This window comes from Anopheles coustani, chromosome 3 (assembly GCF_943734705.1).
Source record: "Anopheles coustani chromosome 3, idAnoCousDA_361_x.2, whole genome shotgun sequence".
NCBI lineage: Eukaryota > Metazoa > Arthropoda > Insecta > Diptera > Culicidae > Anopheles > Anopheles coustani.
The window spans coordinates 54,223,459-54,236,898 of NC_071288.1; the positions used below are offsets into that span (position 1 = coordinate 54,223,459).

General features: G+C 50.6%; 1 protein-coding gene across 1 annotated transcript in view; it reads right to left on the reverse strand.

The window, feature by feature from the left end:
* The window catches only part of LOC131259819 (protein serrate), a 108,663-nt gene that overhangs the window by 49,107 nt on the left and 46,116 nt on the right, over window positions 1-13,440 (reverse strand). Inside the window, exons 4-7 of the mRNA XM_058261411.1 lie at window positions 7,596-7,650; window positions 6,658-6,763; window positions 6,430-6,578; window positions 5,455-5,515 (exon numbers count right to left, since the gene is read on the reverse strand). Coding sequence (XP_058117394.1) covers window positions 5,455-5,515; window positions 6,430-6,578; window positions 6,658-6,763; window positions 7,596-7,650 — 371 coding nt within the window. The remainder of the gene's footprint in view (window positions 1-5,454; window positions 5,516-6,429; window positions 6,579-6,657; window positions 6,764-7,595; window positions 7,651-13,440) is intronic.

The following is a 13,440-nucleotide window of genomic DNA, read 5'->3' on the forward strand; positions in this document are numbered from 1 at the left end:
AGTAACACGTAAACCATTAATGGCGGCGTGAGGCTCGCGATCGGCGCGCGGATGGCGCAGGTGGGTGTCTGCAGACGGTCGAGTACCACCGCTCGGGAAGTTAAATAAAAAACAAAACGGATCCGGGACCGAGAGCAGCTAATAATAAGTAATGATATGTTTATATTTGTACTTCAACGGCAAAACGGACTCCGCGGTCGAGTTGATCGTGTCTTGAGTTTTTCTTTGCTGTCCGGGGAAACACCGGGTGGAGTTAAGCCCGGACCCGTTTAAGCCTTCACCCTTCGGTGGACTTGCTCCTTGAGCTGGGAGCATTTCCTAGCTCCAACGAGGATATCCAAAGGATAGGTTAGTATTAAGAGTTTACTTGTTCTTATTTCCGTCTCTCTTTTGTGTGTGTATGTGCATGTTGTCTTCTTCTTATGAGTACGCTTATGGGAGTCCGTCCCAAGTCCGTGTAGAACAACGATCAATTATTAAACAAAACCCACCCGGTAGAAACTCCGGGTGAGCAAACTCGTCCCCGTTTTGTTTAATCACGCCACCTTCGAAGAGGGTGTTTTCTTCTCGTGCTTTCGTTGGCTCTCGCGTGCATCCTGAAGCTGAAGCAACGGCAACGGTACGAGATCGCGCGGTTAAGATAATTCAATTAATTCTATATTTTCAATATAATTTCTGTCTTTCTAGAGTTTTTCTCCCGCATGGTTCGTAGCCTGGCGGGCAAGGCAACCTTCTTGCGCGTGACACACCGACACACTGTGTGTGCCGGTCTATGTTTCTATTATTTTGCCATATATCGATTGTCACCCACGGACAGTGGGACAGGCAAGTCCGATCGAGTCCGGGTCGGAGGTTCGCGGCTAATAAAAAGGTTCGTCGCTTCTTGCGGTTTGTTCGCACACACTCTCCAGTGCATCGCGGTGCAATCAGTGCCTTTTCAGGGCCCCATGGACGGCAGCGGTTGTGTAGTTCCATTTGTCCACCGGATTGCTAACATGTGGTAAAACATTGCCATGCCGGCCGGGGAAGAGAAAAAGAAAAACCGGGGCGATCGATCGCGTGGCTGGAGGCAGGTGGTACGTGTACACGGAAAACCAAACCACACAGCATCAATACCACGCGGGTAGAATCGCGCACGGAGTCTCGTCTTAATATTAATGAATGCAGCGCGCTCGCTCATATCGCGTCTGTCTTATCTTTAATGTATTTATTATTATGCTACCGAAAGGGACGGGCGGAAAAGGTACTTCCCAAAGGCAGCGGAATGGCCTAGTGTGTTGGGTTTTGTCTACCATCCGCACAGTTCGCAATCGAAAAGGGATCTCGCATGAGCAGCGCTGAAGAAGAAGCCGATGTCACGCAAGGAGAGAAAGGATAATCAAGCGTCGCCCCGGTCCAGCGCGTGCAAACCTCCACCGTACTCCAGCGATCCTTTTGGCGTGAATAATTAAGCGTTCATTTTGCGGCACATTCCGTGGGATTTTCGGATCGTCAGGGCCGATTTTTTCGCGCCCTCGCTCGCCGAAACGCGAAAAACCGAAAGTAATTGGCCCGAGCGCGTGAAAGAAATAAAACGGAAAAATGCAACCTCCGACGAGGGCGAATCATTGCACTGGCAAGTGGGTGGTGAATGGTGGAAGGTGGACGTAGGGGGTAGGTTGTAAATGTGAACATTATGAACATGATTAAACAACCGTTTGAAACAGGAGGTATTTTTCCTCTGTTTGCTTCTTTTTTGCCCTCGCGGAATGATGTTGCTGAACGAGCAACCGGAGTGTTGACGAAGTTCTGGGACGAGGAAACAGACGATCACCACCATCAGCACATGCAAAGGGAAGGAGGAAATAATCGCGATCGCGCACGATGATGCAGTTCGGCGTTTGGCGACACGAATGAGGATCGCACAAAGTGGAAAAGTGCCCGAGACTCCGCCGGCGAAGATCGTTTATTAGTTTCTCGCCTGGCACTTGGGGTCCGTTCTGTCAATTGGCGTGTGGATTGCACTAGTTTTTCCTCCCATTTCCACTCAGCTAAAGTCCGGCTCATTCTCTAGGCATTTCTATGGTGCATTGCTGGAGGACCATTTCTTGAAAGGATCATGGAGCAGTCGCCTATGGCCCAAATAATATTCCCTCAACGTCAAAGTTATTCCACCGTCGATTGCTCTCCTTCTCTCTCTCTCCTCGATTTTGATCCCTTCTTTCGCTGCGACACTCTCGCGGACGCGGCTACCGGAATGTACCGCGCAAGTCAGCATCCTTTTTTGGCCAGTAGTTAGCGGGCGAAAATCAAGATACGTGCCGAATCGCGACTTGCGGCGCAGGAGGCTGACAGATTTATGGATCCGAAAGAAAATTGATATCGTGGCGTGAGAAGCGGTGTGAAAGTTATCGACCCCCGCGCGCTCACCCGGTCAACAGGGGTTTGCCGTCGGCGCGTCGCTAAACTGACACTTTCAAGATTTGATCAGTCCGGGCGGGCAGCGGGTTTTGGTTTGGCAACCGTTTGTGCCGTCCGAAAACCGTTGTCCATCGATCGCGGATGTGGTCCCGATCGATCGATCGAGCCACATTTTCTTCGTTTGACAGCAAAACGGTGCTCGCTGACAACGGCGTCCTCCGTGGCGAAATGGCGTTTTTTCCCTTGCGCTCTGCAGTTTTCCACACACGGAACGCACACGCGATGGTCCCAGGTGGATAGTTCAAATTTCAATTCATTAAATTAATTAATTATGACGTAAAAGGTAACTACCACTGGCCGCGTCCGGGAATGCCGAAGTGTTCGTTGGCGATGCGTTCCGGAGTTTTGCGCACCGCGGTTCGTCGCTTGCGTGCGTGCTTGTTGCAGCCACGTCGGTTCTCCCCGTGGGACGATTTGATGGACAACGCGAGTCACCTCGGCCCACACCCGGTACCTTCCGCCCTCCCTTCGGTGGGGGTCGAGAGACGTGGGCGATTTGGCGATAATTATGAAATGGGAATCTGGATCTGAACCCAAAGCGATCCGGTCCTCCTTCAACCGAATGGGGGAAACGGGCTGCGATAGCGATCACCAACCGGCAACCTCAATTGGTAAACCAGGGGGAGGGGAGGGTTCACTGTGACAACCTGCGGGTTTGCGCTTTTGTGTTGTCAGTTTCCACTGGCGCGATAATCACGTTGAAGCTTGCCGCCACTTGCCTTTCATTTTGGCGATGTTGCCGCTGCTGCTGCTGCTGCGTTTACGCTTCGTCCGTGGCGGGCGGGCCGGAGGGACGGCTAAATTAAGTCGCCCCGGTGACAGCTTGCCGTCAATTAGGGGGAGCACCGTTGGGCACTTAATTGATTGTGGAAGTGCAGTTTTCCATTTCGGCGGCTAAGATCTCACTTGTCGGCGAAGGGTAAAAAGTAATAAATATGCGAGCGGAAACATTTGGGGAGAAAATTGATGCAAGGAAAAACGACACCATCCCATATACTTAACAAGAGTGTTTTCCTACCGCAGTCACTTATTAATGGACTTTTCCCTACGACACGTTCGGTGTACGTTGCTAATTCTCGTGTTGTTTTTCCTCCACGCTGCTTCAGCGCCAGAAGACACAGAAGGAGCGTTCCGTCCGCGAGGAAGGTGCAAAATGGAGCCCAAAATGGAACCCGCTCCAGTTTACTTGCCTGGCGCTAGTAATAGCATAATTGCATCGATTTTCCGGTGCTTTAACCAGCCCTCAGGATGGATTGATGAGAAGCAGATGTTTATGCGCGCGATGGAAATGGAATTGGTGGCCGGCATGCTTCCCTCAACACCGGGGAAAAACTGACGGGGGGAGGCTTTGGTGGAGAGTGTGGGGTGCAATTTTTATCGACAATTCTATTGTTTCGTCGCCGGATAAATTAGCGCAAGCCGACAACATGCAAACAAACGCCTCCCTGTTCCGCGGCGAAGCGCCCTCGGTGTTGAGTTTCCCAGAGCTTATTTATGCTCGTATGCTACCCCGTGCGATGGCTTGGCTAGCATGCCGCCCGTGTGGTGTTTTACTAGCTCCTAGGAGCGATCTGGTCTGCGGTGAGCTTCTTTTTCGCGGGCGCTACGCTCTAGCCACCGTGTACCGAGCCTATTTGTTTCGTGTAAAATATTTACTGCCGCTATTGGATGTAATTTATGTTCGGTACAATTTTCCTATCCAACCTCTCCACCTCCGTTACGAGAGGGATGCAACCTGGGAGGATGATATGTTCGATGTTTTCCGAACATACCTCCCCTTTCTTTTTCCTGTCGCTCCCGTGCGCTGGAATCACGGAATTTTTCCAATCCCTCGAACGATTCCACGGTTGCTGGAGAATAGCGCACAGTTTGGCAACGGTTTTCCGAACCGATCGTTGAGACGAGGTTTCGAAATTTACAACCATGCCGAACGATCGATTTATCGGGTGCCCATGACTTGGGGGGGCGGGGGTAGATAATTTCACAACGAAGACGAGGACATGTTCAGGACACGATCAAAAGACGGTAGAGCGCCATCGCCATCGTCGTGGTCGTCGTGCTACCGGAGGATGTACTATTTGTTTGTAAACTGTGCGAATTTAGATCGACAAAACGTACATATTTGCATTTGCATTGTCGGCAACGGTGAGCGGGTTCCTCTCGTCCGCGGCTATTGTAACTAACGCGGGGGGAATCGGGGGGAAAACACCGTTGTAGAGGGGAAACCCGGTGAGCTACGGTTTAACAAATCGTTGCGCTCGTTGTAATAAAATAGAAGAAAGAGCTAATTAGAGGAGAGGTATTATTTCTACAACTCGTTTCGATGTTTCGGTTCCTTCTGGGAACCCACTCTTTCCCCTATATCCCTGCTTCTACCCGTTCCTCGTGCCACAGAAAAATGCCTCTGAATGCTGGTGAAGTTGGAAAACAATTCCCGGTGCGATCACGACCGAGCCTTTTTGTTTCGACCCATCGACACAAACCTCGTTTTGCTCGAGCAAAACTGACCGTCCGAAGGTTTCGCATTCATCCGCCTCCTTCTTGGCAGGGTGGGTGGACCCTGGCATGCTTCCCGGCGAGGATTCGCGACGTTCATTGGCTAAACCGATGGAAGGGGATCAGCATGACCGCCGCGCGATCGTGTTCCGCGCCTACTTTGTTCTACTTAGGATCGCACGTTGTCGCGATCGTGTTCCCCGATGGCGCATTGGGTAGTTTGTTTCTCTTTTCTAGCTTAGTTTCCATTCAATTCGAATGTTTTCTTTGAATTTTCGGAGAGAACCGTATGGTGCTGCTGGTGCGATGATTGGTTCGCATCGAGCGCTGCACATATTTGCGTCGTCGTGGGCTAGCGAAAAGAAGTGCCATCACTTCTAAGCTCGAAACGGCTCGATACGGAGCCATTTTGTGTGAAACGACCAGTTGAATGTTTACACCCACCAGAAAGTTTGTTTGGAGCATTGTGGAAAGAAGGAGGCACAAATGGGTACTTACTCGCACTCTCCCGGCTGATCACATTTGCCGTGTATTTGGTCACATCCTGGCTTGCAGATCGCTGAAAGTGTCATAATGGTAAAAGAAATAGTGTTAATATTAGGAAACCGGTGCAGCGCAACAATAAAACAAACAATGTCGGACGCTTATACAACTTAAGACAAGAAAACCCCAATCGCCTGCGGGTGAAAGGAAAACCTCAAACGTATCTGGCACGTGAAAAAGCAGCTCAGCCGAATCCAACTGAAAGGAAAATGAATTGGAAAAGAAAAACACAACACAAGGCACAAAACTACTCAACCGCCTGTCAGAGGAGATCGTTTGAGCACGGTTTTGGGAAACGCTAGCATTACAAGACAAGGCATAAAGACGACACGGAGGCTCCCGATCACAAAAGCGATCGGATAAGATAAGTTGTAAAGTGGAGAAATAAAATTCCACCGAAACAAAAAGCCCGAAATCGAACCGAATTTTCACCTCCCCGAAATGTTGCGGTAGCGAAAAGCGTAATGGATTGTGGGCTTTGGTAACTGTTTGTTTGTCTACCTTTCCCCCTCGTGCAAGCCGCCCGGACTCGCCCATTAGTCTAATAGAAGTCGAAACCTAAAGCTGTTTCTTCTGCTACTACTAGAGGCACCTGTGAACGTTCGGTTACTTCGTACCGATCGATTACATAAGATGACCTTTCACATCGAGCGCCGCCGCGTTGCTACCGTGCGGTTTCGAACTCTTCGAACCGGGCGTTTTTCTCACACCATCTTCAGCTGCGTGCCGGTTTCGGTGGCTTCCCACCGGTTGCCTTTGCTAATCGTGCGTCCACTCTGGGGTCCACGCCGGTAAAATGATAACGTCGTGGGGCGCAGGAATGCTGCCGAAAGTGTTTTGTGGTAGCGCGTGGTGGCGAATACGTTTGAGGTCTTACTTTGAGGTCCGAACCGCTGCGAACCAAACCGTGCTTTCGATGGGTTTACCTACCTTTCTCGCAGTTTGCACCCTGCCATCCGGGAAGGCACACTTTATTGCCCTCCTTACCGCAGGTGTAGTGACCGAACTGGTCGTTCCGGGGCCGGCAGAACGTCGTACAGGTCGTGTTGTAGTAGTTGTCTGCACACTGCACCCGTACCCTGTGGAATGGAGCAAACGGAGGAGATATTATGGTCACCTGATGGATCAAGGGTGGATCAGCTCGTTGCGGTTACTTACCGGTACGTTATCCGCGCACTCTTCCCTATGTGGTCTAATGTATGCCAATCGTGCGACGGCAGTACGACGCCGGAATATGATGTCTCATCAATAAGTCGCTCGGAAACTGGAGGAAATGCAAAAGAAAACAGGGAGGTGTGGGTGATTTTCTTGAGCTACACGACACGAACTATCCAGCCGTTCCTAATTAGCGCACAAGCTGTTGTATTTATTTTCCACCAGCGCACAACCTATACCGGCTGGAACTTTTGAAGCCGTTGCTTGTGGAGTGTGACTTTCGCGAGTTGCTTGTAATTTTTGTTTTACTTGCAATCCTTTCGTTACCAAAGTGTGTGGAGTTGCGAAGGTAAGAGGCAAGGAGTATGTGCACGTTCACGATCGTTGCCGTTGAACATAGGATCGCTACAAATTGCGGAGTGGTGAGACGATTTTGGTTTATCGGCAACCACGCTGACCCGAGACTGTTCCCGCAAGACGAGAGCGTTTGCAAGAAGCACAAAAATGAAACAAAAAAAGATGAAAGATTGTTATGCTAATTTACAAGTTAAGGAAGTTTTCAGGGAGAACTCCATGGCGGGCGAAACAACACACTCTCTCACGCGTATGCTGGGAGTATTCTAAGGTAGACTTCCAGTAACGGAGATCACTCTTAAGACTATATCGGACGAGAAACAGGAGCCCTCACAAACCGTACGAGGGTCGCAGGCTGTTTCACACGTCTGCGAAATTTTGCCAAGAGTTATCACCTTCGAGCAATCGGGGCCACTTTTCCACTTCGGTGCAGCAAGAAATCAATTGTTGGAGGCAGTGGCGTTGCATCACCATACAAAAAAGGGGTGCATAAATAGTCAAATTTTGGAAAATAACTGCAACAGCTTGGGAACATGTCGGCGGAGTTTTCGGCTACAGCTTGTCAGGAAAGTTTGCGGGATACTTACTTGAGTAGGACTCGTTGTACATGTCTAAAGCTTGCAGGATAAGCGTGAACGATTTCTGTGCGGAAGAGAGGGAAAAACAGGAGAACGAAACATTAAATGTAACATCGAGTGGCTAAACGGTGGTTATTCTGTTTTTTTATTCTCGGTTAGTGATATTCTGTTACGAATTGCGAGCGCTCACGACTGCAGCCGAGTCATCACGGTCGATCGCCGGAACATTGGTCCCGGGCCGAGAGACACTTGACCGTCGGGGTCGGTAGTGGGATGGGAAATGTTTACGCACTCAATCGGGCATTCTAGACCAAGAGTGCGGAGGAAACATGTACGCGGCGGGGCGGACACACGGTTGTACTACGGTGTGACCAGTCACCCGGACCGGGCTGCCGAAAAGATCGTGAGAATTTCGACATTAACGAGATTGCTACACATAATTCTCACCACCGTTTGGTTGTTTTTTTTGGGAGGTCTCGGGAGGCGGGGGAAAATCTGGCGAAGAAAAACACAGAACAACGGAACGGCTGGAGACAGGGCATGCTTTCGGACAAGATCTGCCGGTCCTGGCGCGACCCGTTTATGCTCCCGTTCTTAACGGACGCTCTGTTATTCTACACTCCAGTTCCTCATTTGGTGATTTCACACTTTTCGACAATTGTTATTGTTACCCGCGCGGGGCAATTTTCTTGTTTCGGGCCCGTTTTCCCTCGCATTCCTCCGGGGGTGTCTATGAATTACAAATCAGGGCCGAACCAAATCGAGGGAATCGAGAATGAAGAGCGCTGGCTGAAGTGCTTCTGGAATTCTTGATCAGCTCAAGTCCGATCCCGACCATGGAGGTCACTGACTCTGACGCTGAAGATGGTGACAGCAGTAGCGCCATCTGTAGTCGAACATTCGAAAGGAGCCTCATGGTGGGTTTGACCTAGACTTTCGGCACATTGGAGTCGAAAGCGGGAGTCAAAAAAGTGAGATCCGTAGCCGGAGATAGTTTGCCAGGATTGGAAGGAATCCAACGACGCCACTTTGGGGGAAAGTGAAGCGGCACGATGAATTAATTTGACATTTGAGAAACATGACACCCTCACCCCCTCGACGAATGGAAATCGGGGTTGTAGACAAATTTCCAACCGATAGATCGAACCGAGTGGCCGAGATTGATCCGTCAAAGCCGTCCCCCATGGAAGGGTGTTAATTTCCGAGCATCGCCTCATAAACGCCCTCGAACGGAGGGGGAGGCGAAAAACAGAACACCGATTTCTAACAAATTGACGAACAAGCGTTCGATCGATAAAAATCTCTCCATTCGTTCGTCGTGTCGTTTAGCCCCGGTCCGGTTGATCATCAATCCCGGCCTTGCGCGGGTCCGGAACGCCAGCATACGTATGCGAGTGGTGGTCATAAACATTCATTCATAACTTTTTGTCCACCCCACCATCACCCCACGCCAAAGCTTTTATTAGAAAACGACCGCCAGACACTCTCGAGACCATGCCACTCGAACCCGGGGAACGACCGGGCGCGAGCATCGGCTGAGATCGCCATTTCCGCTCGTTTAACGCACGCAGTGTTCACACATCATAACTCACGCCACACCATCCAGCTCCTTCTCGGATCCCTCGACTTGGAAGGAAGAAGCAACACCTGGTTTCCAAACGAGACACCTCGCAAAAATGTCAAGAGTGGCTTGGATAGCTGATCTTGAGAGGACTGCGGAAAACAATGCGTTTAAATACTCCATTTGCTCCTCCTGGATTCTCCATACCCCCCATCCGAACCGAACCGTCTCGTGGATATCCCACAAAAGATTGTCTCCGCAATGTCTCATGTCGCGTGATCTCTCACTTAATTCTTTCCGCGCGTTTGCCCGGCAGACTGAAAGTGTAAACACACAGTGACAGAACATCCGATTCGTCGCCAACCCTGCACAGCTCCAAGATCTCTACCCACCTCCCCCCTCATTGCCCCCAATGGTGTCCGGTATACCGCAATTTACATATCTTGTTCCGAAGTGATACTTCATTCATACGAATCTGGTGGCGCGCGCCTTCGATACCACCGGCGGAGTCCGCGATCCCAACGCTCATACACAGAAATATGTCCGGAAAATGTAATTTAATTTGAATATAATATCTGCCCCGCTAAACCTCTACCCCGGCCGCCGGTAAAGGTCGGCCCACGATCGGAGGTAGCGTATTCCCTCGGTGCTGATCGTTTCTTAAAGATGATGACGACGGCGATAGCGAGACGAAGAAGATCGGAATGAGGACGAGGTTGCGGAGTAGCTATGTGTTCCCTCCTTCCCTTTTGTATCGCTTTCCGCATCGTTTACGTTCCCATTCCCTCTTCTTCTCTTTTTTTTTTGCTCCCCTTCCGACCCGATCTGAAGATCTCTCTAGCGTCTAGGGAGTTTTTATTATGATTGAATTAAAACGGTTGATAACAATAACAAAAGTATTTCATTCCGTTCTGTTCTGTTCCCTTTCCCGGGGGCATCCGAAGGGGGCAGTGTTCCATTCTACACATTGGAGACGCACTCGGCCCTTCCCGCCGGCGATGATCACTTGCCCTGTCATCATCATCATCATCATCCTCTTCATAGTCGTCGTGTTTGGTTTCGTTCTGATCGGCTTAGCGGTCGGAGGTAGCGCAGGTCGTTGGGCTGTTTTCACTTATGCTGCGACCACATGACCAACCCAAAGACATCCCGAAAAGCATTCGGAGTGTGTGTCTACGGCGTCCCTGTACAAACATTATGACACTTTCGGTCGGTGCTTTTGGGGTGCGTGTTTAGCTACACTTCGCTGCACGGCGCGGAAGGCAAGACGGGAGGATTAATTTATGCTTCCGCGTGCCTGAAACCACAACAATTCCCGGGGCGCTCGGGAGCGCACACAAAAGGCCGCACAATTAATACACATTGCGCCCCGGAAGCGTAATGGAACCGTCTATTTTTGGGCGCTTAATTTCGGGTGCCGAGCATCCTTCCGGGATCAATTAGACCGAAGCGGAAAGGGTGACTTTAAAGAACGTTCCAGCGCGCATGACGTTAGGTATTCAAATAAACCCATTCGACCCTGGCGTAATCATATGCGACTCTTTATTATGGGAAGCATGTGCAACGCCGGCCTGTAACTGGTGCAGGTGACGGAAGCTACAATTTGTCCACTCATTTGTACCCGAATCCTTGCCGGAGAAAGGAACTCATTACGCCTGAAGTCTAGAAGTGCACCAGTTCACGAATGGTCGTTAGGAAGCGATCCGCTCCTATCTTTCATTATGTGTAGCTCTATCCCCCGTTCTGCCTCACGTTCGTAGGATTTGACGTACGCTAGTGGTTGACTTCCTCAAACGATTGCGCTCTGTCGGCCCTTGGGAGACGGCATCGCAGACCCCGATGACGCACTTCGGAACGTGATACGATCGTGCACCCGTCGTTCCGTGAACCGCTCGGAGAGGGGACGAGGAGTACGTTGTCCTCCGCAATAAAGGGGATCTGCGGGATCCGTTTGACGTTTCGATCGCTAGACGTCCGGCCTCCTATAGACCGTTCCCGATGTCTCCCGCAGTGCGCTGCGCCGGATCGCATTTTGTGCTGTGAAGTTAATTGGAAATCAAATGGCGTCCACCCTTTTCTATTTTGTCTATTTGTGTATGTGTGTGTGAGTGTGTATGTGCCTTTTTATGGTTTGCGTGGACACGGCAGCCTCGATGTCGAGGCGTGTCGTAAACAAAAATCCGCCTCAAAGCTAGCTCACCGTCGCCGGATGATGAGGTTCTGGTTTTCATCATCATCATCATCGTCGTCATCCTAGACTCGGTTGCCTTCGCGATGAAGGAACCAAGAGATCCATCACTCGAGGACTCGCCTCGGACTTCATGGAACCACGGGGGGGCCCGTTTGGAGCCACAAAGAACCCGTTTGTTCCTGCGCCCGCTGTGGGCCGCGATTGGGCATTAGAAAAATCTCTTAATCAGACCGCAGACTGACCCTCCCTGTCCAGACCTTTGCCTACGATCTAGCCGGTAACTAGCAGCGCCGACCCCGACGAAAACGGACCCCCCTTCGGTGTCGTTTATATGGTTTTATTTTCCAACAGTGCTTTAGTTCAGGTTCAATAGCAGCAGAGCGAGCGCGGTGGAAAACAATAAAAGAAGGCGTACAATCACGACCATCCTGCCCCGCGGGCCGCAAACATGTTCAACTATTGTGCGACCATAATTGAAGAAGCGTGGCCGATCTAATCTTCATTGTTTGGTCACCACATCGTCCATTCGCGTTCCGTATTATTAGTCCAGGCGAGAGAAAGACACAAGCCCAAAAAAAAAACCGTCAGCCAGCTGAACATCTTGTACCGGACGCCGTGTTTGAAAAGCGATCCAATTTCGGGGCCCATTTTGTGCGCACGCGTTTATGGGAAATTAATTATCACCCGTCCGTGAGCTGATTGGATCGAGTCGCTAGCGTGTTTTGAGCGAAATGTATCTCAGGGGAATTCCAATATTAGGAGGAGTCGCTGATAAACCTCTTGCTCTTTATGGAACTTGGGCTGCCTCTGGCACCTTCGGGCCACTTGACAAGGATCTCTTGATCTCACTTGCATCCACCAAAGAGCGGACGAAAAGAGGATCAAGCAGCACTCGCACTAGTTCTCGATCTCAAGAACCGACACCCCTTAGGACGGCTTGGAGCCCAACAAGGCCCGGAGTGCGCTCTCGACAGCGTATAGCCTATTCTTGGGCCGTCTGAAGTGGCTCTGGAGTTTTCGGAGATTCTGATTGCTGCCATTCACCCGGACACATACACTTAGGTTCTGGTTCCCAAATTCTCCCGAATTCTCGTCCGGCGTGCGAGTTGGCGATGTTTATTTGTTCGCGGGGTTTGTCTTCAAGCTCCCCGGAGTTGTTTGGTTTTCCCTTCCTCCGTACGTGAGCCGGCGTTTGGCGTGAGATAGTTTTATTACGATTCAAAAGCGTATTAATACGATGAATAGAACGGCATTCATGATTGGGAATTCGGGTGGGTTTTTATGATTCGAACAAAAATCGGAACCACACCAATGGAAGGCGGTTTTGGATCGCACGGAAAACGTGTTCCACTTCGACTGGAAATGGCGATGCGAGAACGTCTTTGTCGCGCAAAATTATGTCCGAATCGCGGTCGTGTTGTCACATTCCACCTCGTCAATAAAACCAAACCGTTTTCCAGTTGCGCGCTTCAACAACGAGCGTGCGCTTTGCCCAAAATGTTGCCGAAGGGGCCCATTTTCAGCGATTCGCTCCATAACTTTTCCACACAGTTCATCAGTTGCCCGGGTCTGGTTTTGGGCAGTCTCGGGAGCAAGTGTTGGTTGTTGGTTTTCTTTTTCATTTGGCCTCTTAATGACAACCATCTCGGGAGTGCAATCCGGAATCTGAAGACCATATCGACCATCGAAACTTTGTGGCTCGCAGCCCTTCGACAATTCCACACCGATATGGAACCTAACGCTCATCGGACGGACAGGTTCGATTGGCCAGAACCAGGCATCATCTGTTGTCGCTGGAGAATCCGAAAGAGACGGCTCTGGCGGTTCCACTTGTGAAGCGATTTATCATTAATTGAAATGTCAAGGCACGCAGTTTTCGGAGGTGGCCCGGTATTCTACCGGTCCACAGGAAAAATAAGGAGCCCATCCTGGCCACGCGCACCGTTTGGGAAGTGATAATTGAAGGCCGAAGAAAATGGACCCGCTCGCCGGTGCGCCTTTTGCGGACGCGTGAAATGTGCGTGTTTGATTGAACACCGCCGATTCCGTTGGCCGATGGGCCGATTTTGGGAAACGACCGACGCGCTGATCGATTGTGATCG